The 26,352-nt window shown below is 33.2% G+C and overlaps 3 protein-coding genes across 10 annotated transcripts; 2 read left to right on the plus strand and 1 right to left on the minus strand.

The window, feature by feature from the left end:
• The first annotated feature begins 586 nt into the window (after positions 1-586).
• On the plus strand, positions 587-2,477 carry LOC117106083. The gene is made up of 3 exons (XM_033247421.1): positions 587-719; positions 1,797-2,073; positions 2,361-2,477. The coding sequence occupies exons 1-3, from the start codon at positions 613-615 to the stop codon at positions 2,475-2,477; spliced, it is 501 nt and encodes a 166-aa protein (XP_033103312.1). The 5' UTR covers positions 587-612.
• Positions 2,478-2,750: 273 nt separating this feature from the next.
• LOC117106099 (P2X purinoceptor 7-like) lies at positions 2,751-7,288 on the minus strand. Of its 8 annotated transcripts, none has more exons than XM_033247437.1 (6): positions 7,032-7,288; positions 6,322-6,400; positions 5,846-5,890; positions 5,638-5,717; positions 5,047-5,295; positions 2,756-4,816 (listed from the first exon to the last, which is right to left on the minus strand). In XM_033247437.1, the coding sequence occupies exons 2-6, from the start codon at positions 6,398-6,400 to the stop codon at positions 4,547-4,549; spliced, it is 723 nt and encodes a 240-aa protein (XP_033103328.1). In that variant the 5' UTR covers positions 7,032-7,288; the 3' UTR covers positions 2,756-4,546. The 8 variants fall into 8 exon arrangements, with proteins under 8 accessions (XP_033103330.1, XP_033103334.1, XP_033103328.1 ...); XM_033247438.1 differs by having other exon boundaries at positions 7,017-7,288; XM_033247436.1 differs by lacking the exon at positions 7,032-7,288 and adding an exon at positions 6,442-6,539 and having other exon boundaries at positions 6,322-6,405.
• A 2,855-nt stretch (positions 7,289-10,143) lies between these two features.
• LOC117106090 lies at positions 10,144-24,590 on the plus strand. Its single transcript, XM_033247429.1, has 7 exons — positions 10,144-10,208; positions 13,031-13,068; positions 13,380-13,551; positions 14,312-14,429; positions 20,837-21,030; positions 24,011-24,149; positions 24,461-24,590. The coding sequence occupies exons 1-7, from the start codon at positions 10,206-10,208 to the stop codon at positions 24,550-24,552; spliced, it is 756 nt and encodes a 251-aa protein (XP_033103320.1). The 5' UTR covers positions 10,144-10,205; the 3' UTR covers positions 24,553-24,590.
• Positions 24,591-26,352: the final 1,762 nt, after the last annotated feature.

The following is a 26,352-nucleotide window of genomic DNA, read 5'->3' on the forward strand; positions in this document are numbered from 1 at the left end:
ACAGCTTATACGTCGAGCGTCTCGTAAAACAAAATTAGTGGATTAGCTAGCCATTTTATTACATTATGTCTTCGACGAACTCAAGAAAGAGAAGGGGCAGGGGCAAGAGCTGAAGACTACGTTACGAGCGAAGAACGACGACTCTTTTGCCGCAATCTTACTGGACTTTCAATAGAGTTAGGCATTATAGGCTAACTAAGGTCGGGTCCTAGGTATAATATGGCTTGGGTAAGAAACCAGGCTAGCCTAGGCCTATGCCTAAGATCCAGTCTATGCTGTGCATATTATAGTTATAAGTATTAAAGTAATAATAACACGCTAGCTAAGCTACCATGGCATAATATGCTAAGCCCTAGTATTATTATTAGTACATTATACTAGGGCAATCCTAACTAATTATCATGTCACAGGTCTCTTCTTATTCATCCTACTCTAGAGGCATACTTTTTAGAAAAGACCTAGGATATGCCTCCTCTTTCCTACTGCACTGCAGTGCTATACATAAACTACAGTAGTAGGGGCTAACTCCTGGTTGACCATTAATCAGTTTTGTTATTGTATTTACTTATGCCTTTCCTACATTTTAATTTAAGGTCTAAACATCACGATCATATGGTATCACGCATGTTTTCATCACCTAAAGGAGATACAGCACCTAATTTCAGTTGTTCAGGAGTCAGTTCAATTAAGCCCATTTCAGAGTGCATCATTAATAAAAGGTGAGTTATTTACTTATTTCAGGTATAATGGTCTATAACATAATGCAAGATACTATTTACTTTACTGTCCAAGTAACAAGTGATACATGAAAATTCTAGTACTACTACAGGGAAAATAGGGACCTACTTGTATGTTACAAGATACTTTACTTCTCAAGAAACAAGTTATACATGGACATTTTAGTACTACAGTACTAGTTACAGGGCTAATGGACCAAGATACTTTGCTTTTCAAGTAACAAGTGGTACATGATAATTTACTGTCCAAGAAACAGGTGATACTGTACTTAAAAATTCTAGTATTACTACTAGTTTACAGGGCTAATGGACCAAGATACAAGATATTTTGCTTTTCAAGTAAAAAGTGATACATGTAAATTTTAGTACTACTTACAGGGCTAAAATATGAACCTATTATTCATGATACATGACAATTTACTGTCCAATAAATTAGTGATACAAATTCTAGTACTAATATTGGTTACAAGGCTAATACTATACTAGCTTAGTAAGTACAGTAGTGAAATATACATTAGGGGCATATTAAAAGATACAAGATACAAGACAAACAGTCAAAGAAACCACAACGGCAAACCGGGATGGTGGGGATCAAATCCCTTGTTGGCTGGCAGTGCCTTTGTCTTCATTTTCTTGTATTTTCTTTGCATTTATATTAGTTGTACAAGTGGAATAGACTACTCAGCAGGAGAAATCAATTTAAAAGCAAAAGACCCTACTTGGGAAATAGAAGAGGAGGATATGGATGACTATCAGTTAGAAATGTCGTTAGAGTTAGTATATAAGATAAATTTTTGTCTATAGTATGTGTTATTATGTATGATATGCATTGAATGATCAAGTAGAACTATTATTTAGCATTAACATTGCTGTAGATAAAAAATAATTTGATAAGTTGTATTTACAAAATAATTATTGCTTGTAACAGAATATGGTAGATAATGCATAGTGTAAATAAAACTGAATACAAATATTGATTATTTTTTAACTACTATACATCCAAGAATAATGAAATACTGTATGTTTAAAGTGTAGTTTTGATATTCCGCACATGTATAGTATCAACAGCCAAATCGACATAGACAGTCTTTTGACAGAACAGGAAGAGCAGGAGGAGGATGAGAAAGAGGAGGAAGAAGATGAAGAAGTATGTGCTACACAAGGCTCAATGTCTATAGAAACTAAAGAACAAACCAACAACTTGAATTGTGGCTTTGCATATGAGAACTGCCTGTTGCAGTTGGCCTATATGAATGTAGTTACAAAATGTCCACAGTGTGGTAAAGATGTATATTCAAAATCAGAAATGTTGGCCACCTCCATTACAATAAAATGGGTATGTACTCTATGAAGAATTATTAACAGTACAAGACATTTTTCTACTTTTATGTTATGTTAATAATAACAATAACATGTAGGTTTTTATATATCGCTCTTACATCAGATTGAGGGATTGAAACCCCGACCCGAAGATTGGGAAACCAAAACATCCCTGTTACGCCAAGCCACTTCCACTATGTTATAAAAAAAAAAAAAGGGGTAAGTTATGACTATACAGTATGATTATCAATTATTATTCTTGCAGTATAATTTTTTGGAAATCAATCACTTTTAATTTTACAGCAGTGTGAAGCAGGCCATGAAACTCAGAAATGGCAGTCCCAACCAAGGATTCGGAATATGAATTTAGGAGATTTTGTGCTATGTTCAAATATTTTGCTATATTTTATATATATATAAAAATATACACACACATATGAAATTACATAGTCTTTTCATAACGTATAGGAAGACAATTCAACTCTGCTGATACATGTAACAAAAAGATACACCAATATGATGTATGGCATGGCAGCAAAAATCTGGTAAAGAAACTCTTTGAGGTAAACTATACAATTACATATTTTTATACTTAAAACTTTAGCATTACAATTTGCGTTTTAAATTCCAAATAAAAAATAATAAATGATAAGATATTTATTGTTCTCAGGCAGCAGAGAAGGAAGAAAATAAACCTCTATTGGCTTGGATACAGCCGCTTGCAAATCATTTTTGGCATTCATGTCAAATGGCAAAGGGTGATTTGAACCGATTAGAGGTTTGTATTCAAGTTCATTCTTTATTTCAAACACCACCACAAAACAACAATCATATGTCATGCCAATATCTGGTTGTTATTTGTAACACACATAAATATTAATAATTACTAAAAAGTATACATTTTGTTGGGTAGATTTTAAAAATTTGAATGCATATCAAAAAAAATAATTAAAAAACGTTAAATACATTTTAAAATACAACCCTAACAATTTTGATTTTACAGACAAAATTGTTTTCAGCCCTACACCATGTTGTGGGTGAACATGTTTGGTCTTCTGGCAATTGTGGCCATGTAACATTTGAAAATGAAAATGGAACAGAAATTATCCATGGTGATGACCAACCAGAAGACCCAGAAAAACCGTACCTAACAAGGGCTTCACCAGCAGCTAAGGCTCTTGACCGTATATTTCACAACCCCACATTTGTAAAGAATTTACCGAGATATGTAAATTTCAGGTAATACTGATATACAGTTATATAATACACACTAACTTGTACTAATTAAAATTGGGACTAATACTATTAATAGTAAGGTATATAAATATACATACAAACATCCACTGTATCTAATCTGTATATATTATTTATATAATTATTTACATATATTTTTAATATATATATTTGATATCTAAATATTTATCTTTTTAGACATACTGGAATACTTGAAAGCTACCACAATGTGATTCTTGCTTATGCTTCGAAACGCCAAAGTTTTAGGTAAAAATTTAGTGATGGAGTATATTACTGTCCCATAATTAAAATTTGAACAATGAAAACAAAAGTATTGTATAATTATGGTAAATGATTTTAACTACAGATGTATATAATAATGGTAAATTACTTTCACTACAGATTTCAAGCCTTTCGAGCAAGAAACCGTCTTGCTGCTTTAGACTTTCAGACAAACAAAAACCGCCCCCAGAAGCACACAAAAGATGGCAGGCCTCAGTAAGTAAATCTCATTATGTTATAACTTAATTTTTACTGATTATTTAATTGTCTCTTTTGCACCTTGCTGTAACAAACACACATTCTCTTTATCAGATGGCACAAACATTACAACAAAAAGACCAATAACTGGTCAGCAATGAAGACTCCAGTCGACAAATCATACAAATATCTTTACGAGATGCAAGATGCTATAATATCAGCAAGACTTGCAGATACACACAACATAATGGATAAGCATATGTTGGATCATGATGACCCGAGAAGATTAAAAACAACTATTGCCAAAGTTCCAGCACCATCAATGGAAGAGCTAATTGGATGTTCCAGATTTAGCAACAACAAGGGTTTATAAAGCATTGCAAATGGTTGTTTTGCAAATACAGTTGAACTTGCCTAATGCCAATCCAAAAAATGGCATTGAAAAATTATTTGACCTACACAAAATTCGACTTATAAATTAATAATTAAAAATACAAAAATTTCCAATGTAAAATATTATCAACTTGGAAATTAATTGAGTTAGTCAAAGTCAACTCAGTCAAGTTTAATTGTATATGAGGCTTGCAAACAAAAAATTAATTGTTGAACTGAGTAATTAGCATATCAATATGGTCGTGATTGAAGTTGAGAGAATTAATGTACAGAACAACATACAAGACAAGTAGATAACCAAGTTCCTGATTGGTGCGTATGCACACTGATTTGAAACGGTTATGCTGCAACAAAAAACCTAAATTGTGCATTCTCAGCGACTGTCAAAGGTGGACATTTGCATCAAATCCACGATAAGTTCTGGTAGGAGATGGAAACTTATCGCGAATTCTCCATACACAGCATGATGGAATGATGCGTCTGTCTCCTCTTAATAATCGCTGATGCCTCCAGTATATGAACAACATGTAACTGTGATGACGATTAGATTTGTTTTGCTCCTCGGGTTCCAACTCAGCAATTTGTCGAAAATCTCTTTTCCTTGCTCGAGAAAAGGCCAAGGACAGTTCATTTAAGACATAGGCATCCATTGTCTGAAAATATATTTTACAACATTACTTAAATACTTATAATTAATTAGTGTTATTATTTAATTTATCATGTTTGCTTAGATTAATGTAAAATAGTTTATAATATTTTTTAAAAAGGGCATCCATTTTATTTATGCACATTAGATACAAAAACTCAAAATATAACTTTGGACTTTATTAATCAGTTAGTCTGAATGAATTACATTTAAAGTCACATTAAGTTGTAGACTTACTACTTCTTTCGACAAGCACAGCTCAGGTTTCATGTTACAACATAACCGTTCCAAATCAGTCGGCATTTCTTTACAGTAAGAGCACACGCACCAATCAGGAACTTGGGTAACTGCCTCTCTTGTTGGTTGTACATCATCAGATTTTTGGTTAATTTTATCCACAACATCAATCACTAGTCCCTGGTTTTTTTCTAGACACCGGAATAAAAGTTGCCTGACATCAGCCTCAGGTAAATCTCTAATCATTTCCTGATAAAATAAAAACAAGTGTTTGATGAAAAGTATTATAAAAATTATAATTTTGCATGAAATTATTCAGATATCATTCAATGTCTGTAAACAATCATTGATCAATACCTTTAACGACTTGTTGTCTAGCAACGTGTATCACATGAATAATCAATCAGTGTAGGGCTAGTCGCAAATTGACAATGAGGAACATGGCATTCTATTCTTCAATCAGTGGACAGACTGTAGTAATGCAGTGATGTCACTCGTAGGCTAGCTCTCTGTATGATATTGCACAGCTTAAAAGGATACTCATAGAAGGTACAAGATAGATGACTTGGTAAACCATATTCATTAACATACCTTGTACTTTTCTAGTCTTGATGTTCTTAATGCCTGGACTCGGGCTACATCAGCACTTGATACACTTACGCCAAGTACAACTTTGTTTAAAGTTTAACAAAAATATTGGATATTAATTATTAAATATAACTACTCATACCAAAAAGCAAATTAATAATTTACCGCCAACACAAAATATAATATTATCAAACAATGCAATACTTCTTACCTTTACTCTTTTGACATGCTTTCCTTTTTTTGACAAACACATTTTCTGTAATACAACAGAAAGAGTGTCAATGTCAATTTATAAAAATCTAATTATATCTACAACTGGTGTGCATGCTCAGGGTTGTAAAGTAGATGTAGAAAACTAAGAGTGAGTGAAACTAAGGGTGGATGGCTGATAACATTGGTTAACTCAAAATAATGTTTGTACTGTATAAGCCCATATTGGATACATAATTTGGTTATTTACCATAATTAATTTCTCAAAGATATGAAATATCAGGTGGTGTATCTAGATTACGAATAACAACTAATAGTGTACTGATTTTTTTTTTTTTTTTTTTTGTAGGAAGCATGCTACCGGTTGTAGGATAAAGTTTGAAACTATAACAATCCATTAATTATAACCATTCAATTTTTTTAAATAACATTTATATTCAATAAGAAAATGAAATATGTAATACAGCACTTACATACCTTCATTGTTAACATCTTCCAAATCAAAATCGTTAAAGTGTTTGGGGCACTTTCTTTCTCGTTTCTTTCTTTCATCCATCTGAGAAGGAAACACTTAATATTTATATATAGTATATATTGCTATTGTATAGCATAGGCCTAGCATAAGTTAAATTCCTCCATGATGAACTGTGTATATACAACAGTGGTTGCTCAATGGATTATCTTTGTAATTTATATAAAATAATCATTTATATAATCCTTTTTATTTTTATACAAACCACCAGTCTTTACAAATAAAAAAAAATAAATGATTGAATAAAAATGTTGAGTGATGTTAAAGTATATATATACATATAAAGTAAATAATAATTATTAAATAATAATAAATAAATATTTAGTATTAAGTAGTAATAGTAGGACTAACAGCCTAGTAGTACAGGAGTGCCATGAGTTTTTTGCCAAATGCCATTTTTATTACAATGAATTACTAATGATACTATTTAACCAGCTTAAATACGCCAGCCTACTCTAGGGATAGGCTAGTACAGTAGTCCTCAACTACTAATACTAGTAGGCTACTTAACTAGCCTAGGTAGGGCCTCCTTCCTTAGGCCTGGGCCTAACCAGCAAAGCCAAAGACCATAACTAGGCCTAGGCCTACTAAAATATTATTATTACAATTGTGTATAAACCAGGCCTAGCTATACACTTACTTTTCTACTACTTACTTTGGCCTAGTAATAAGCCAAACGTATTTACGCCACGGTTTAACTAGTTGGCATGTGTGACATTGAGGAGCCATGTCGGCAAAGTTTGGACAAAATGATGCTCTACTGAGCGGCAGTCTGTAACTTGAGATTGTGTGAGCAGAGAAAGGCGGGATTATGGCAGACGATTCCTTCCTACTAGTACTACTCTCACTACTACTACTAGTACTACTACAAGAATAGGTACAGAGGCTAGTTTTTTTTTTAGATTAGGCCTAACATTGTTATACTTATCCTTTTCAACTATGGTTCGGAGTTTGAAGACTAATTGCATCTTTCAGCTAACATCACACCAAAAAAAAACCCCTCTAGCCTAGTATACTTACTACTGTACAAAACGTGCTAAAAATTTGTTTATCTAGCGATCGTATAGCGCCGCTACTCACCACAGTTCTCAGACAGCAGAAATAAATAGTTTCTGTTCATCCAGACGCTTGTTCTTTTATGAACGAACTAAACATAACGAAAAGGTTATATTATATATTATTATATTATAACTATCGGTATTATTAGGATATTTATTAGTCATACAATGAGTTGAATTGACAGAAAACATACAACATACTAATGTGTTCCATGAATCGCGGCGGTTGAACTTCAACTTGTTCGCCGCCGCCGCCGAAACGGTTCTACACCCTCCCGCCCACCACGAAATAGTCGGCTAGGCCTATACTATAGGCGCTAGGAGGAGGATTAATTTACTGTCGTATTCATAACTAAGGACTAGGCTAGGCTAGGCCTATGCTATGACTACATATATAGTGTCATTGTATAGCCAAAGACAAGGAAATTATAACCTGTTATATGCAAAATGATGCTAATTTAAAAAAAACACACAAATGAATTCATCACCAACCGAAACTATCTTGTTTCCATGCTGCTGCTGACGATGAGGAGAGAGAGATAGATAGCGAGAGAGAAACGAGCGCGTGCGCGATCATGAACCAACCTAACTTTTGCGTTAATAGAGGGAGACATTTATATATTTCATAAAACCGCACATCGTTTTCCTCTATCTCGTCATTTAAAAACTAATTGCCACGTAAATCTTCAAAATAATTGAATCACTGACTGGAATGAATAATAGTCAACATTGCAAATCGTGTTAGGATTCAATATTTCGACATTAATTATGTCATCATCAGGAATGTCATTATCTTCAGGAATTCCTGATGATGATAACATAATAATGTCTAAACCCTCTGACACGATGCGTTACAGAAGATTATATGATTAAACAATGAAAAACAGTCAAGCCAAGGGTTCTTGAGTGCTGGTGTAAATTATCAACAATAAGCAATCTTAATGATGTGGTAAAACGAACTGAAAGTGAGAACTAAGTAAACAATGATAGTTCTTTGGATGCTTTCAGTCCTTTGTTAAGTAATGTGTTGAAACGTCTAATAGCGAAAGCCTCTTTAAACAATAAATGTGACCAGTTACTAGAATTGTCAATAAATCTAGTGCTACGAAAAATCAAACCTAACGAATGGTTTAAAATGATCATCAAATGTGTAAGTCAAGATTATCACAAAATTTAACATGGTCAACGATCACGCTATTAGGTCCAGATGACGTTCTTTTAGTCTAGTAATTAAACATCTGTCGACATTAAAAGTGGTATATACAACTAAATTTTAGTATAAACTTTACGTCTTTATCAATGTTTCTCTTGAGTTTCTTTATTACCAAGATACGGCAAATACCCAAATTGTAACTATCCCATCATCATTAACGTTCTGTCCATTATTACCATGCATATAAGATAATTTAGTAAATAATCGATTTATAACTCTTATCCATGTAGACCTAGGCCTGTAGTTACTCGTTTTTTTAAACTGAATATAAGTATTTTCCTTATGACTTTATTTATTACAAACATATTCTATCAACATCATTACACATTGAGGCCCTTCTTTTAGGTAAAACGATCTATCTTAAATCTTCTTTCTTGAGTTTGGGACTATGTGTTATAACTTAGAAGGCAAAGGAAAGCAAGCACAAGCTATAACATTAAAAAATGCGCGCGAAGCGCGCGAAAAAATTTTTGTTTTTTAAATTCTAATTTCGTCAGAATTGATCAAAACTCCCTAAATGTGCAATTTTTAGAGGAAATTGGCCTACCTCAACAGAATATGCGATTTAAAATTTGAGATTTTCAGGCACTTTCCCGGGTGAAAAGGGCATTCAGTGGGGAAAGATTTTCCACAGATATATATTTTCCCCTTGACCCCCGGTGGTTACGTACACCACTGCGGAGAATACCTGGCAGCTTAGATCAAATGCGATATGGACAGATTTTGAAGTGGAGAAGGGGTTGCAGGCCGGGGTATATCTGTTCATTACATCTTCCTTTTTATTCTTGTCCTTATTTTTCTCTTCTCTTTTTCCTTTCCTTTTTCCTTTCTTTTTCTTTGCCCTTCTTTCTCTTTCCCTCCCTCTCCCCTCTTTCTTTTCTCTTCTTACCCAGCCCGGTACGACGGCTTGGTCAGCCCGGTAAAAACCGTCAGGGGGACAGTCTGTCCCCGGGCCCCCCGCCGTTACGCCACTGCTTATAAGATGAATGGGAATATGAATCATGCAGATCTGGAATCAAATCTAGGTGGTGGGGTAACATTCCTCCCCCGGGAAAATTTTGATTTCTAGATGGCGGTAAATGACCTTTCTCGACTTTTGAGCTAGGTGTCTAATGACTTCGTTCTTCAAAATTCAAGGTTTTCCCCTTTATGAAAACGGTAAGGTAAACTTTCTCATTACAGTCTAGTAAATAGGCCTGTTATGTGTGTAAAAATACATTTTAAAAAAAATTGAGTAGTTGCATACGATTTTTTCCATGAGATGAATCCCAAAAAGAAAAGAGGATTCTTCCCCAGGAAAATTTTGATTCCTAGAAGGCGGGAAATGAGCTTTCCCGACTTCTGAGGTGTCTTTTAAATTAAAGTAATTAAAAAATACTTCAGAAGTCGGGAAATTTCATTGTCCACCGTTAAGAAATCAACACAGTGTTTTGCACTGCTGACACTTGTTTTTTGTCCATTTGGCGTTCCATAATATTTACCATGTGGTTTGTAGATTTTATTGGTTTTATCGTTTCATGTGTGTTGTGGAATAAAGGGAATAAAGAACGTAGGTTGTATGGTAGGTAGTACAGTGTTCTAAACTGGTAGGTAGGTTTAGGTTTTATCTCTGTGAAAGAGTGTCTATTTCTCGAGTCGAAATATTTTGCAATCCATGTAGTTCCATAGTGTTTAAATACTAGCCTAGAGCCTAAGGCTGAAAATTGCATAATAAGGCTAGGCCTAGCTGGGTTAGGCGAATACATTTATTTCGGTCGCCCTTCGTTTCGGTTGCTCCTCACTTCGGTCGCGCTTGATTTCGGTCGCGGTTTGTTTTCAAAAAATTATATGGAGCGCCAATGGAGTTGCGAAAACGCAAAATTTAATATACAGTAACTAGGCCTCATTATCATTGTAAGTTCGTCAGTCGGTTTTATCATACTGTTTTTTTAATTTTTGGTTTTTTTTTTGTATAAATATATATGTAATTGTATATAGGCCTATATATATATATATATATATATATATATACTGTCTCTTCAAAACGGCAAAACACCAAAACGGCAATGACCAAAACGGCAATAAACCAAAACGCAATGTTAAGTACCAAAATGGCAAAAGACTAAAATGGCAATGTCAACTACCAAAACAGCAATAGGCGTAGACCAAAACGGCAAAGGAGCAAAAATCAATGCCAAGACTTAAGTGCCACCGGGTGCGGGTAGCAGTTTATAATCTTCTGAATGGGTTTTTTTTTTTTTTCTTTTACAGTACACATCTATGACGAATTATTTCGTAATTTAAAAATGTTATTTATTGTTATACTTTTTTTCTTTCTTTCCTTTTTTTTTACTTTCATGATATAAATTGTTTAGCCTCATATTATCTGTATTTTAATTATTTAAATGTTCACTTGTTTTATATTGTATATACTAGAAATTGCAAATTGCAAGTGAAGTGCTGCGAAGTACAACTACATATAAATGTTCGTCGAACAAAATTATTTGTGTGAGTCAAGTGAAAATAATGAATAATAAAAATATAAAAAATAATATGAGACACAACTCATTATCTATATTAGAACACTTCTCATTGTGTAACAAAGTTGTAATTTTTCATTTTTGTCAAAAAGTGTCTATAGTGGTGAATTATGGTTTAGGTTTTTTTTTAAATAATGTTTCAAAAATTTCTATGTATGTGGAAAATGTAGTTGATTACCAAAGGTTACAATTTTTATTTTGAAGACTGCATGGTCTAGGAAGTGTACAATTTTTTATGGAGCAAGTTTCCAAGGGTGGGTTTTCATGGGGTCAGTTGACTGCCAAAGTGCGAGCCAGCGTGTTATTTGGTCACAAGTGCGAGACATCGCAAGTGTGAGCCAGCGAGTCATGACGTCACGACAATAGATACGAGAGGTTACTCGAGTTGTGCGAGGTATCGGCTGAGATTTGTGGAGCACAATTCAAAAAACAACTATAGGTCTAATAATGAATTATTGTGATGTTAAATAGGCAATGTTAGCTATCAAGGAGCGACGTTGTTTTTCATTGGGGCCTTCGTCCCTTCAAGGCTAGGCCTATGGTCTAGGCCTATGGTCTAGGCCTAGAGTAGGATAAGGCTAGCGCGACATGCGGACGTTGGTACGTGTTGGTTAGTCTACAAACGTCGCCTAAAGTAATTGTTTTTACCCGGCAGAACGAAAGAAGGAAACTCCGCTTTTCAGTCATCTTAGGCCCTTGTTTTTTGACAAACAATGACCTTTCAGAGGTCAAATTGCTGTCAAGATTATGAATTGGCTGTTCGCAGCAATTATATTGTGTTCCCCCAATCTTTCTTACTATTGAATTTGTATGTTGGATTGTTGTTCTTGTTATTATTATTATTATTATTACTATTATAGTTTTTTTAAAGTTTCAATTATTTTTAAATGTTTACTGCTTGTATATTCAAGGCAATTCAACAAAAGGACGCACATCTCCGCTCTCGAACAGCGTGCGTACAGTCCTTTGATCTTTACTGTGGCATTGACAATCCGATACTAGTTGCGAGTACAGCCGTCATTTATTAGTCTATGCGTGCCATACGTTTTATGGTGTTAGTTACTATTTTATTAATTTTGGGTACTTCGCAATGTCTGTTACATCTGATTTCTTTTGACCGCGAGCTTGTTAAATGCAACTATAAACTTCAATTTGATTTGTGGAAATTGATTAAGAAAATGAAAAGTTATAGCAATTGAAAATTTACAAATTTTATAAAATTTCATGTTCTTATGTAGCATTAAACTGTCATTTTGACAATGTTAGACTAAGGTGCACAAAACGAACATTTGAGTAGATACAGAAAATTTATGAATTTTTTCTGTGAAGTGAGTCTCATGAACGACAATACACCACAACATCAGTAAAATTAATGTTGAAATGAAGAATATAATTTCAGTCATTGCCTTTGTAATCAACGCGATTGATTCTTAGGGCTTGGCTAGGCCCAGGCCATGATGAGCCTAGGTTTCAGGTCACGTTTATGATATTTATTTTTACTCGAGCCTTCTAAGAGCCGGCGAAAAAATCATAATAGCGAGTATTGCGCCGGCTTAAAATAACAACGCTGCTACATGTTTAAATTGACCTTAAACATGTTTGTACTAACTGTATATTCATACTGTAAAGTATTTTAAATGTGTGGATGATACCTGAAAAAATACCCCATGCTGTATTTGTGTGTAAAGTTGCTAGGAAAATAGTTGGACAGTACAGTACTACTGTACTTCATAATACATTGTATACTATTAAAAATGTCAACTGTGATTGTGGCTTGAATGCCCAATAAATGGCATAATATATTAAACCTTTACTGAAAAAGCTACAATTTAGAAGTTTTGCAAATAACTAATTTTTTTTGCAGGTCAAATTTAATTCAATCAGGATGACCAGCAATAGAAGGTAGGCCATGTGTACATTGACAAATTAGTAGATTATGACTGATTTTTTATTTTAAAATTAAGGTTTGTAGGATTGTAAACCATTAAAAATGCTTTAAAACTTAGTGTGCAGAAACAATGATTTTGGTAAATAGTTGTAATATATTTAATTTATATCATCATTATAGTATAATTAATGTACATTATCATAAATACTGGTTGTAGGAAATTGTTGTAGTATATTATTATTATTATATTATTAATTACTAGTTATAATTAATGTAAGTTATCAGATTGCAAAGATTGATGTAGAGTATTATACAATCATTGCAGAAACATTCAAACCCAATCAAAAAGAAGGTACCGTTCCAATTTAGGAGAACACAATTTGAATATTCTAAAATCATTCTGGAAAAGGGGAATGACTTCGTTTAGGGATGAAAAAAAGAAAGAGCTAGTCCGACAAGCTGCTTTTGAAACTGGTATGACAGAGAATCAAGTCAAGGTAATTAGCAATAAAATAATCATTTAAATTTATACTAAATCTCTGTCCAGATTATCAAATTTTGTTTGACAAAAACTTTTGTATGCCCATATATAATAGTCATAAGGACCCTATATACGGTCATAATTTGATGTCATCATGACCATATTTAGGCATGTCACATGTTTTCGCCAATCATTTTGTAGTCTCGACAGTGCTTTTTGTGAATTCAGTAAGTTAATATTCTTTACCCACTACCAAATATAATATATTACATGATAAAACTATCTCTTTGTTATTACCGTAAATGCTTGAATAAGCGCCACATAGGAGAGCTACACTTATAAAAAAACATTGGCGCGGCACTTTCCATGCCCGTTCCTATGTCTATCATAGATCCTATCATTGTAAACAAACGTTTTTAAAGAGATGCTTGTGTCTCCATTATTTTAGTTATTCATTTTAACACTTTGTACATTGTATTTAAAACCCTGTTTCATTACACACAGGGTAATATATACTCTCGATTAAGCGCTGCTTAACGAAAAAATCATGCTTGGTACGATGCTTATTCAAAACCAGCACTTATTCGAGAGCAGCGCTTATTCAAGCAGTTACGGTAATTATTGTTATTGGTACATCATGATGTCATAACTGTATTTTATTATCATAATCATAAATTAAGGAAAATTATCCTATTCATTTTTATTATATGGACTCATGTTTAATGAGTTTATGTTAATGTTTAATATTGTTTACACTATTTTTATATACCTCTAAGGATTGGATTGGAAATTACAAAAGACAGCAGACAGGAAAAGCATATCCTAAATATTGTCGACTGAGGAGGAAACCCCCAAATGGTTACAACTTGTTTGTTTCAGAGTATGTCAAACAAGGTATTACATCACATAATGCATATTAAAAAAACAATTAAATAATGCAATAACAATTAATAACAATTAATTTAATGCATATTAAATTTTAAACAATTTATTATATTGTATATCATTATAATTATAATTATATTATTATTTATTATATTATATTATATTATATTATTTTATTTATTATATTTATTCATTTATTTATTTATTTATGAATGCGCAACTTCCACAGCATTTATTTGTCTAACATAAAACATACATCAGAAGTTTGTGTTTTTGTACACTACAAATCTTCAGTATAATATATAAACAAAATGAAAGACCAATTTAGGGAAATATAAAAAAAATTAGAAAGAAGGCATTTCAATTCTTAAGTTTTACCTGCTGCCAAAAAAGATGATTGACATTCATACCAATAATAATTATCTCTTCCAAATTACTTCTGATAAGAGATTTATCGTTGTGGGAAAATGCCATACAATACTTCATTTTCAGAACCATCCAAAATTAGAAAGGCATAAGATGGCATTTCATTTCTGAAGTTTTACCTACTGCCAAAAAAAATAATTGATTGTCATACCAATAATAATTATTTCTTCCGAAATACTTCTGATAAGGGATTTATTGTTGTGGAAAAATGCCATTTAATACTTCATTTTGAGAACCATCCAGGGCTACATTAATACTGCACTTTCTAAAATAGCTAGGTCCCTGTTCATTTTGCACCAGGCTTTGTCAACCCACTTTTTAATAGAAATTTTCCCTTGCTGGCACTTGCCTTTTACACCCCATCAGATAATTTTAAAGTTCTCATTAATATGCTTTTCGAAATTTTGTTTTGTTGAAGGCAACTAACACAATGTGTTTCCAGGCCAAACTTCGTAGAAAAAAATGTTTGTATATAGCAACATAAGATCTAATAAATACACTTGAGAAAGTAATAGTATATAGGCCATGACATTTGGTTGGAAATACCGTAGGTGCTATTGAAAATGCTGTACCATTAAGTTTACTGACCTTTTTCTTTGTGTGTTTCTCTGGCTTGTTTCTCTGTATAAGAGCGTCAGCCATACCCTATGGATTCCATCAGTAAATGGTCAACAGGCTGGTAAAATGACCAATGTGCCATTCACCACCCCCAGATCTCTTTCTTCCCTTCCTTATCATATGTTCTCCCATTAGACATAAAAAATGGCAATGGATTCTGGTCCAGGCTATCTTGATATCCACAAAATCTTTCATTAAACGTTCTGGCACATTAATGAAACTAAGTTATAGCTGGTGCCAAAGCTGTTGCTGCATTTTGTAATGGCTTAGTTTATTCCTTTTCTTGAAATTCCTAAACCATCTATTAGAGCTTTTAAAGTCCACTGCTCCCTCAACTGCAAACACTAGCATTTTAGGGAATCTAAAGGCTTAATCAATCTGTAAAGCTCAGTTTCCATAGAATCGCACACCCTATCGGCGACAGTCACAGACAGTTGTTGGGAAGGTTAAACCTGGTTAAACTTTTGCAGGCGAATTGGGGTTCCTTTCTGCTAGCAATGTACCCTGATTCATCTGCAACACAATTGCCAAGTTGAACTAGGTTCAACCTTCCTGACAACTGTCGGCGACTGTTGCTGAAGGGGTAAGTGATTTCATGGAACCCAGTGGCGTATCTAGGGAAGGGCGTGGGGGGCGCAGGCCCCCCAGTCTCGCCCCTCCCCCAAAAAAATATCACCTAAAATCACCATATTTTGTATTAGCCCCCCCTCAACTGATCATCGAGCTCCCCCACTTCACCTTCACGCCCACCATCAGCCCCCCCCCCATTTCGAGACTTCTACATACGCCACTGACGGAAACCAAGCTAAAGTCTCACCATCTGTAAAAATTACATAGATTTATTTTCCCCACCGGCACACCACTGGCCTCTATTGATCATCATTTTACTATAGTAAATTTTGTCTGCTATTTGGTCCGGTGTGCAATATAGGCTATCTCATAAAGTTTAAACTAGATGCCTTCTTGTTGCGAGTCTAAAAGATCTAGGCCGTCTAAAATACCTTTACCGCCAAAGTTCGTACGTAAATCAATTTTGTCGTAAAATTCTCACAATGGCTCTCGTGCAACCTCTATTCGACTATGGAGCTTCTTCATGGTTTCCAAGTATTGGCAAAAAATTATCTAAAAAACTTACCTAAAATAAAGCTGTACGCTTTATTTTAAACCTTAAGCCCCGTACGCATGTTGGCCAACCACAATTATCTGAAACTGGAATGTTAAATGTTTCCGACAGAGTGATGTTTTTAAGGGTCTGTCATGTTTTCAAAATATTTCATGATTGCTGCCCATCCTATCTCCCCATTAATTTTCACCGTATTTCACATAATTATAGTATGACGGGAAGTGCTCTTAATTTTAGGTCCCGACACTCCCTTCAGTTGCCCAAAACACCTTCTGTTATAAAGCAGTCAAGGACTGGAATTCTTTACCTAAAGAGATAAAAAGTTGCCCCTCACTTAGTAATTTTAAATCTAAAGTTAAAGGTTATTTAAATCAAAAAAGCATGTAATGAAGAATCTGCTTCGGTGGTTTTTTACTAATCTTTTTGAACTTTTCTGCTTTTTTCGTTTTGTTTTTAATTTGGCTTGAAATTTCTTTTGATGCTGCCTTCGGCCTCCTTGGTTTTTCGTCTTAAGGACCCCATTGGAAATAAGACATTTTTAGGACTTTCTTGGGCTATCCTTGCATCTCCTTTGAATTAATTCCTCAATTCCTCTATCAATCTTCTTGGACTTTGTATTGGCCTTTTGCTTGTTTTCTTGGTAACTTTTTCTAATTAATTTTATGCATTTTACATTGTGTATTGTTTTAATGATTGTACAGTTTTTTATATGAGATGCGAATAAATCAAACCAAATCAAATCAAAAACCACAGCATTCTGCAAACTTTGTACCTTGTACTCCATCAATCTTCTTGGACTTTGTATTGGCCTTTTGCTTGTTTTCTTGGAAACTTTTTCTAATGAATTTTATGAATTTTACATTGTGTATTGTTTTAATGATTGTACAGTTTTTTATATGAGATGCGAATAAATCAAACCAAATCAAATCAAAAACCACAGCATTCTGCAAACTTTGTACCTTGTACTCCATCAATCTTCTTGGACTTTGTATTGGCCTTTTGCTTGTTTTCTTGGTAACTTTTTCTAATGAATTTTATGAATTTTACATTGTGTATTGTTTTAATGATTGTACAGTTTTTTTATATGAGATGCGAATAAATCAAACCAAATCAAATCAAAAACCACAGCATTCTGCAAACTTTGTACCTTGTTACTCCATCAATCTTCTTGGACTTTGTATTGGCCTTTTGCTTGTTTTCTTGGTAACTTTTTCTAATGAATTTTATGAATTTTACATTGTGTATTGTTTTAATGATTGTACAGTTTTTTATATGAGATGCGAATAAATCAAACCAAATTAAATAAAAAACCACAGCATTCTGCAAACTTTGTACTTCACAGTGTACTTCAGATTCTATGCACCATGTCTCGGCCTAGTGCCAGGAACCAAACTAGCAAGTAGTTCTGGTTACCTCCATGTTTTTATGATACAATCATTTGACATCATTATCTGTAGTATAGTGACAAAATTTCATATAATCAGTACATAGAAGCAGATACAAAAGGAATCTTTGGATTCTTTTCCCTCTGGGGTGATTTCCCTGCTCATAAAAATGTCTTGCAGCCCATATTTTGCGGACAGTCGATCAACAATTTATTTGTTGAATTAGATTATGTATTTATTGTACTGTAGTCGAAATAAACATCTTTTTACATTCAGTTTACAACAGTATTTTGGGATGTGGTTTTAAACAGACACTTAAATTAATTCTAACCTATATACTGTATGTTACGGAAGCTTAAAGTGACCTTCCGCGTTTCCGAGTTTCCAAGATAATTATCATGGAAACATGGAATAAATACTTATTAAGGCGTCTTTCCGAGATAATTTATCTCGGAAAGACGGATTTCCGAGATAATTTATCTTGGAAAGACGGAATTCTAAGATAATTTATCTTGGAAAGACGGGATTCCAAGATAATGTATCTTGGAAAGACGTCTTTCCAAAATATGTTATCTTGGAAATACGGAATTCCAAGATAACATCGAGGAGACGAAATTCAAAATTCAAAGATAGCCTGAAAGCTGTAGTAATTATAAGGAAAGTTGAGCTACCTGTAACTTACCAATGGATAGGCCTATATTCAATTTGTAAATATTGTTGTATTTCATTGTGTGTTGTTCTGTATTTTCACGCATTGTTCTGTATGCACGCATCAATATCTGCTTATTAAAACGCGTGAAAAATAAGCCTACGTTAATTTTTAATGTATAAAAATTAATTTCATTTTTTTTCTGCCAAAATTTGTTTACAAAAACGTAATGCAATAATAGCATATTGACTACTATTGTATCTGTCTTAATATTTTTCAATTTTATATAGCCGGGGTTAGTATTGACCTAGGCTACTAAGGCTAACGACAGGTACGCTTTCTCCAATAAAGGGCCTTTTCTATAAATGGATTGTCCTGTACGAAACACTAACTCCTGAAGACCGAACCCAGTACCGTTACGATTTTAATCGTGCAGGAAATATCCTCAAAATGTACCTTGGAAAGACGTCTTTCCAAGATAACGTATCTTGGAATTCCGTCTTTCCAACATAATTTATCTTGGAATTCCGTCTTTCCAAGATACGGTATCTTGGAATTCCGTCCTTCCAAGATACGTTATCTTTGAATTCCGTCTTTCTAAGATACTTATCTTGGAATTCCGTCTTTCCAAGATCAATTATCTTGGAATTCCGTCTTTCCAAGAAACGTTATCTCGGAAAGACGTCTTCCCGAGATAAATTATCTCGGAAAGACGTCTTAATAAGTGTTTATTCCATGTTTCCAAGATAATTATCTTGGAAACTCGGAAACTCGGAAGGTCACTTTAAGCTTCCGTAGTATGTACATCATATAGTGGGTTTTTATATTTAATTAGTGATCACAAAATATTAATTGATTATATAATGATGATTATAATGAAAACAATGTACTAGAGGACACTCTGGATACCTCCGCCCACATTATATTTCTTCTCTGTATACATTTCTCATATATATTGTCCCCATAAAAAAATGTTTTTAAGATATTTAGATCTGGGATATTCCACTTAAAATGGTCCCACATCTCCATGTGCTTGGTAATTAGAAGAATTACCTGCCAATGGTGTTGTTGATGGCTTTGGTTTTAAAGCCTAGGCAATGTAGCTAAATAAATTTCATTACAGTAAATATAAATGTACAAATGTATAAATTTGAAATAATTCTATACAAGATGCAACTCTCTATGACCAGTGGTTGCAGAGATGTAGGAATAAGCCTATTCATGTTTCAAACTGCGCATGTCCAAGGTCAAAGCATAAAACTTTCGAAGTGTGCAGAAAATACATATGAAAATATGATGCGTGAATATGCTTATATTTTTTCCTCCCTAATTTGCAAATTAGGCCAATTTGCATCATTTTGGGGTGAATGAACAAGGTGTGATTTTTGGAGATTGATGATGGGATCAAAAACCAAAAGCTGTTTGCAATTTTTTTCACGTTAAATACTAGATCTCTCCCTGATTAGCATTCTTCTGATTTTTGCATTACAAAATGCAGAATGTTCATCAGTGAGAGAGTTTGATAATGAAATACATTTGAAATAAGTAATCAGTACAGTTGGTTTATTGGTTTTTTATTTTAACGTCCATCACACTTATTTTTAATGTAAAAAAAAAGCAACTTTTTTCTGGATAGACATTGCATATATACTCTTTTGCATTTTAGTTTTTGCTTGCTGACAAATTCAGTACAGAGTTCACTTTAGATTAAACAGTATCCTTAATCATTTTTATGTAGCTGGTGATGTTAAAAATGCATGGTAATTGCTGGAATTGGCAAGGAATATGCCGTTGGTGGTTTTTTGTGAATGTGAAAACTGCACTGTAGGCTTTTATATAAATAAAGTAGTTTTTTTGTCGCTTGTGACTTTGACTTTAAACCCTGACCCTTCAAAATTTAATCAACTTTAGATTGTTGATCATGGAACATTGTGACCAAGAGTTTGACCAAATTTCTGATAAAACATTTTGGCTGTTGGCTGTCATTTAAAATGTAGTTTTCCATTGTGACCGTGACCCTTCAAAATTTAATCACCTACAGATCTTTTCTTTATGGATCATTGTGACAAAGTTGATGAGTTTCAGGTAAAAATTGTGGCCTGTTGTGTGTTCATAGACAAACACACAAACTCTCTAAACAAATAAACAACCTCCTTGGGGGCGTTAATCATTAAAAAATAAAAGAAAATCATTAATATATTTTTGTAATGTATAGAAATTGCTAATGGCACACCTAGGCATGTTGCATTGCACAGTGCATCCAAAGTATGGCAGATCAAAAAGTCTTCTGGTGAGAGTTTGGCTTACTTTAAGAGGGCACAAGAGATGAGGCTCCCAACAGTTGAAGAAATGACCAAAACACAGAAGAAAGTAGCAATTACGAGATTGGTTACAGAAGTTAATGAAAAGGTAAGCAGCTTAAAGTCAAGATTTAATGTACAAAAATGCTGTTCTTTCCCAGATGTGTGTACATGCTTAATGAGATCTTACTGTATAATACTGTATAATATTTTGAAACTTGTATTGTGGTGAAGACTTCATTACGAATGGACTTTTCCAACTAGAAAAACCATAATAATTGTATTATAAAATCCTTGAGAATTATGTAAAAAAATAATATACAGTACAGACGTGAATTACTGTCTCCGTACCACGCGTAATCTTCGTAGTACACTCGTAAGATGCGCGTAACAAAAACATAATCGTAAACGTAGAACATAGTTAATTTAGAACGTAGAACAGTTTATAACGTAGTCAATAAGTGTGTACAATGCGTAGAACCGAAGAACATTGAACGTAGGATAGAATGTGGTCTATCGAACGTTTATCTAGAATAACGTTCATCATAAACAGCAAATAATCATAGGCCAAGGTGTACACCTTCCTTGAAATTAGTAATTACTCACGAAAATAAAGTCAAACTTTTCTTGATGTAGTTTTAGACAACCTTGTACTTACTCTTAGCTTGTATGTTGCCACAGCGGTGTATGTAACAGCACTGGCGCATACCTAAAACCGGCAGATAATATAGGATGAAAATCTGCTTCCCTACACGATTGGGAGCCTAAGCCTATTATTGCATGATACATGGCTATGTTGTGCCTGTTCTGCAATCCTACAATTCAACTACGGCCCTATATAGTCCTAGTCAAGATTAAATTATTTTTTGTATTCTACAGACATAACTATCTAAAATACTGCAATCAATGTATAGCTGAGTTGCTAAATCAGAAAGTGACAAGAAGAAAATTCGACAAACTTTTTTTTTATGAAGGACTGCAGCCTAGATAGTCGATGTCTTCATACACGAGAAAATGTAGTTCACTACCAATTCTCGTCGGACTCAGTCGTAACGTTGTATTCATCTATTATTAATATTTTGATTATTTAAATTTCTTACTATCTAATTCATTTAATCTTTCTCAAAAAGATAAAACCACGGCTTGTTTTGGTTCGTCTTTTATATTTTTATTAAGACTTTTAAAACCATGGTGTAATAATTTCTTTGTCGTTATACCCGTAATGTGGTCGATGTTTACAGTTGGGAACAAACCACATGCTCTATATCGTCTCATGTTTCAAGAGTCAGAGTCGCGCTCTGTTCAGTTGAATGGTTTCTTATCACGCTAGCACAAAGGCGATTTAAACTTTCAGCTTTTATTTACCTAACTTGCATATGTTAATAATAATTCATTAAAAAATTAAAGCAATAATTAATAAAAATTTTATGTTAATAAAATTTATTACCACATAGACAAATAATTGAGTATTCAGAGGAAGTAGAAAGCAAGTGAAAAATTGACGCACAACAAAATGAAGCACATGTTTAACCTTTCACCTAGATTAGTGGTGCGTGATTTGTTGTTTGGATGAGGGCCAACTTCACACTGCCTCTAGATTGGTTTGAATCTTCCTTGTGGATTGCTGGTATTTATTAATACAGTAATCACGTAAAATATAATAATAATTAATAATAATAATTATTATTATTAAATCCTCATTTTGTCTGGATTTTTAATTTGTATTTATTTATTTATTTGGTTTCTTGCCGTTTTAGTCCATTGCCGCTCTACAGTAATAAAAAAAGTGTAGCCAGTTTGGTAATTGCCGTTTCGACTTATTGCCGCTTTGACTAGAAAGCGCAAATGCTAGCGGTAACCTTTTGCCCTGCATGCTTTCTTTTGGCAGTCGACCAAGTTTTTTTCTGATGCATTTACATTCCATCCCATGTGCTCATTGTTTGTTGGTATATCAGGTTGCTTCAGCAAAACTAGTTTATTTGTTTCCATAAATGTAGTGTCTTTGCGTATTACTATTTATATCAGTTTTGTGAAAATGCTATCTCATCTGATCAAGGAATATGTATTTCAAAAACTGGAATTTATTCAAGTATTATGTGGTAGCTAGACATTTTGAAGGATAGTGAGAAGATACAGAGTGAGCGTAGGCTTACACATGGTTATCTACAAGCACAGCGCATAGGCCTTGTTAAGGTAAACAACAGACGAACATATTAATTAGGATAATTATCTTAAATTTTAAAAGCTAAACTTTAGAACAATAAAATACACAAGACACTTGCAATTAGACGATGCCTGTTTTATCTTAATTCAGTTGTACACTACAACGTTTATTCATGTTAAATTATAACGGTAGACTGAACCAACAAAAACATAAACAATTCTGTGTCCCTACGTTAGGTTGGTTCGCGGCCTACGTTCATCTTAGCTCTACGACGTACGTTCGCTGAACTACGTTCTACGGGTAAGGTTCGTGTAGAGGATTGTTTATTCTACGTCCTACGTGGCCTACGCATACGCAAATCTTATGTCTACGACATTTACGCGTAGTAAATGTTGCAATATTATTTAGCTGTACTGTATATATCAGTCAGAAAAAAAGCATTTACATTCAAATAAAGCAAGAAATACTGATTTGGCCACTAAACATAAAAGAGCAGCTGTCAGACATACAGTACTGAACTGATACTGCTAACATTTTTGACTGTTGCTGTCAATGTGGTCATGCGTTTTTTATTCATCCATGGTGTTTGGAGTGTAAAATCTGAGCTCCTTAGTTACGATTCCTAGATAGATTTTAGCACCGTTTGCATAGGCTATGTGCGCATTCAGTCTCATGCATTTCAAATTTGGAAACAACATTCAATTAAGTGTAGTGTCAATTAAGTATTTTTTGAAGAATCATTAAAGCCATAATGCACATGGGACAAACAGCATAAACATCTCGTCTGAAAGAGGATTTCGATAATGTTCACCTAATGCTATAAAAAACCAATGACACTACAATTTACATTGTTTATCAAAGTTATAAAACATTGAAACGTTACATATTACTGATTCATATCAACAAATTACTTCTATTACTACAGATTGAAGCACTTGAAAAGCTTGGTGTGGAAGGGATGGCAATGTTTGTTGTGCCATCAACGGGGAAAGTGTATCAGTTGAGTAACAACAGTGGCATCCAATCTGTACAGATCAACAATACAGAGGCTTCCAGCAGTAGAGGTAGTGTGTCCATTGTGGAAGATGTTTTTATTTTTTAAAATTTTATAACAATTGTCCAACAGGAACTCTTCGTTCCCACTTACATGCAGAAATTGCAATAAACCTAAAAAATGTAATCAAAACAATAAAATCACAAGATATAAAAGGAACATCTACTCCAGGTAGACCAATGTTAGTAACAAAAATTTCCATAAAAGAATGTAACTAACCACATTTTAAAAACGATAAAAATTGATAAAGTGTACCATACTATTTCACAAAGCTCATGGTAAAACTGGTAAATAAATTGTGAACTTTGTGTTTTCTACAAGATGGTGAGACGAATGTTAATGATATGTCAAGAGTGATGTTAAGAGCAGGTGTCCAAAAGCTATTTAATGACAGTTTCTGTAAGTATTTTTAATTTGCAAATATTTTTTAGGTCTGAAAAATACTTTTAATACTGCAATATAATAATAATAATAATAATAATAATAATAATAATAACTATTATTATTATTATTTGTTGTTATTACTTATGTATAATTGTGACCGGCTCTGGCAAAAATAGGTGTTTGTAGGAAATAAATTTAGTGTTAGGTGTTTTTAGATTCTGCATGAAGTCTTTAAGAAGAAGAATTTAAAATAGTGTTTTTAATTTGCAAATATTTTTTAGGTCTGAAAAATACTTTTAATACTGCAATATAATATAATAATAATAATAATAATAATAATAATAATAATAATAATAATAACTATTATTATTATTATTTGTTGTTATTACTTATGTATAATTGTGACCGGTTCTGGCAAAAATAGGTGTTTGTAGGAAAAAAAATTAAGCGTTAGGTGTTTTTAGATTCTGCATGAAGTCTTTAAGAAGAAGAATTTAAAATAGTGGAATGGAATATCAACCTTGTAGGTTTTAAGAAAACAGCTTCCAAAGATTCCAAAATCAATAATTTATTATTAAGATTAAGATTTGTAGTTTTTATAATTATTTATTTTATAATGTTATAATTATAATTATAAAATTATAATTTTTAATTAATTAAATTTTTATCAAATATATATATTTTATTATTTTGAAAATTTAGGGGCCCCCTTTTTTAATCCGCCACTGGAATTAGTTTTCGAACATACAAAAGCAACATTTCACAATATAATAATGTGTCTAAAGCTACGTTCACATCAAGCCCGGATTCCGGTCTGGAGTCCGGAGAAAAAATCGTGAGAAATGGCTTTAGTGGTAAAGAATAGAAGCGTTCACATTTACACAGTCCGATTTTTTCCCCGGACTCCGGATTCGGAGCAATGGATCAGAAAGCCATCGGAAACGTGAATCCGAACGGATTTTTATTTCTGGGAACAAGCTTACTTTGAACATTAAAAAAAAAAAAAAAATAGATAAGATTGTAAAATGGTTTGATAGGAACAAACTTACTTTGAACATTAAAAAAAAAAAAAAACAAAGCTTATGATTTTTGGTACAAAATATTTCGCTTAAATTAATGAGAAATATATTGAACGTTTTTATTATTTTAAGTACCTTGGTGTTTATGTTGATCAAAGTTTGCCTTGGGACAAAGAGATTAAGCAGGTGTGCTCATGTGCCTCTCAACTTATTGGTGTAGTTCGTAGAATTAAATACAATCTTCCTTTGAAAATTATTAAGCTACTTGCCAACACATTTGTTATGCCACTCTTTGATTATTGTAGCATTATTTGGTCAAATTGTAATGGTCTTAACTCTAATTCAATTCAAGTCCTTCAGAATATACTTGCTGGAGTGGTGTTACATGTTGACATAGTGACTTCATTAAAGGATTTCATGGATGCAATAGATTGGAAAATGGTTAAAGATAAATGGGATAAACATATTCTAATTATGACATTTAAATCTCAAAAATGCATGACCCCAGAATATATTTAAAAAAAATTTAAATTTACTAATACTGTCTGTTCCAAAAATACACAAAATCAATCTTCAAATACACTAATCATCCCAATCTGGAACAATATTCAAGGGAAAAGAACCGACCTAGAGGGCATGTGAATTATAGAATGAGCTCTCATTAGATATCCCCTGCAAATTTGACACTGTTACATTTTGACACTGTTACATTATGTATCTTTTAAGAATAGTATTATAGTAACCACCTTTCTTGATTTTTTATATGAATTTACTTTGTTTCTTGATATATTATGTTGAATCTTGACATCA

This window comes from Anneissia japonica, unplaced genomic scaffold (assembly GCF_011630105.1).
Source record: "Anneissia japonica isolate Jap-2015-1 unplaced genomic scaffold, ASM1163010v1 scaffold287879_len466271_cov187, whole genome shotgun sequence".
Classification (NCBI taxonomy): domain Eukaryota; kingdom Metazoa; phylum Echinodermata; class Crinoidea; order Comatulida; family Comatulidae; genus Anneissia; species Anneissia japonica.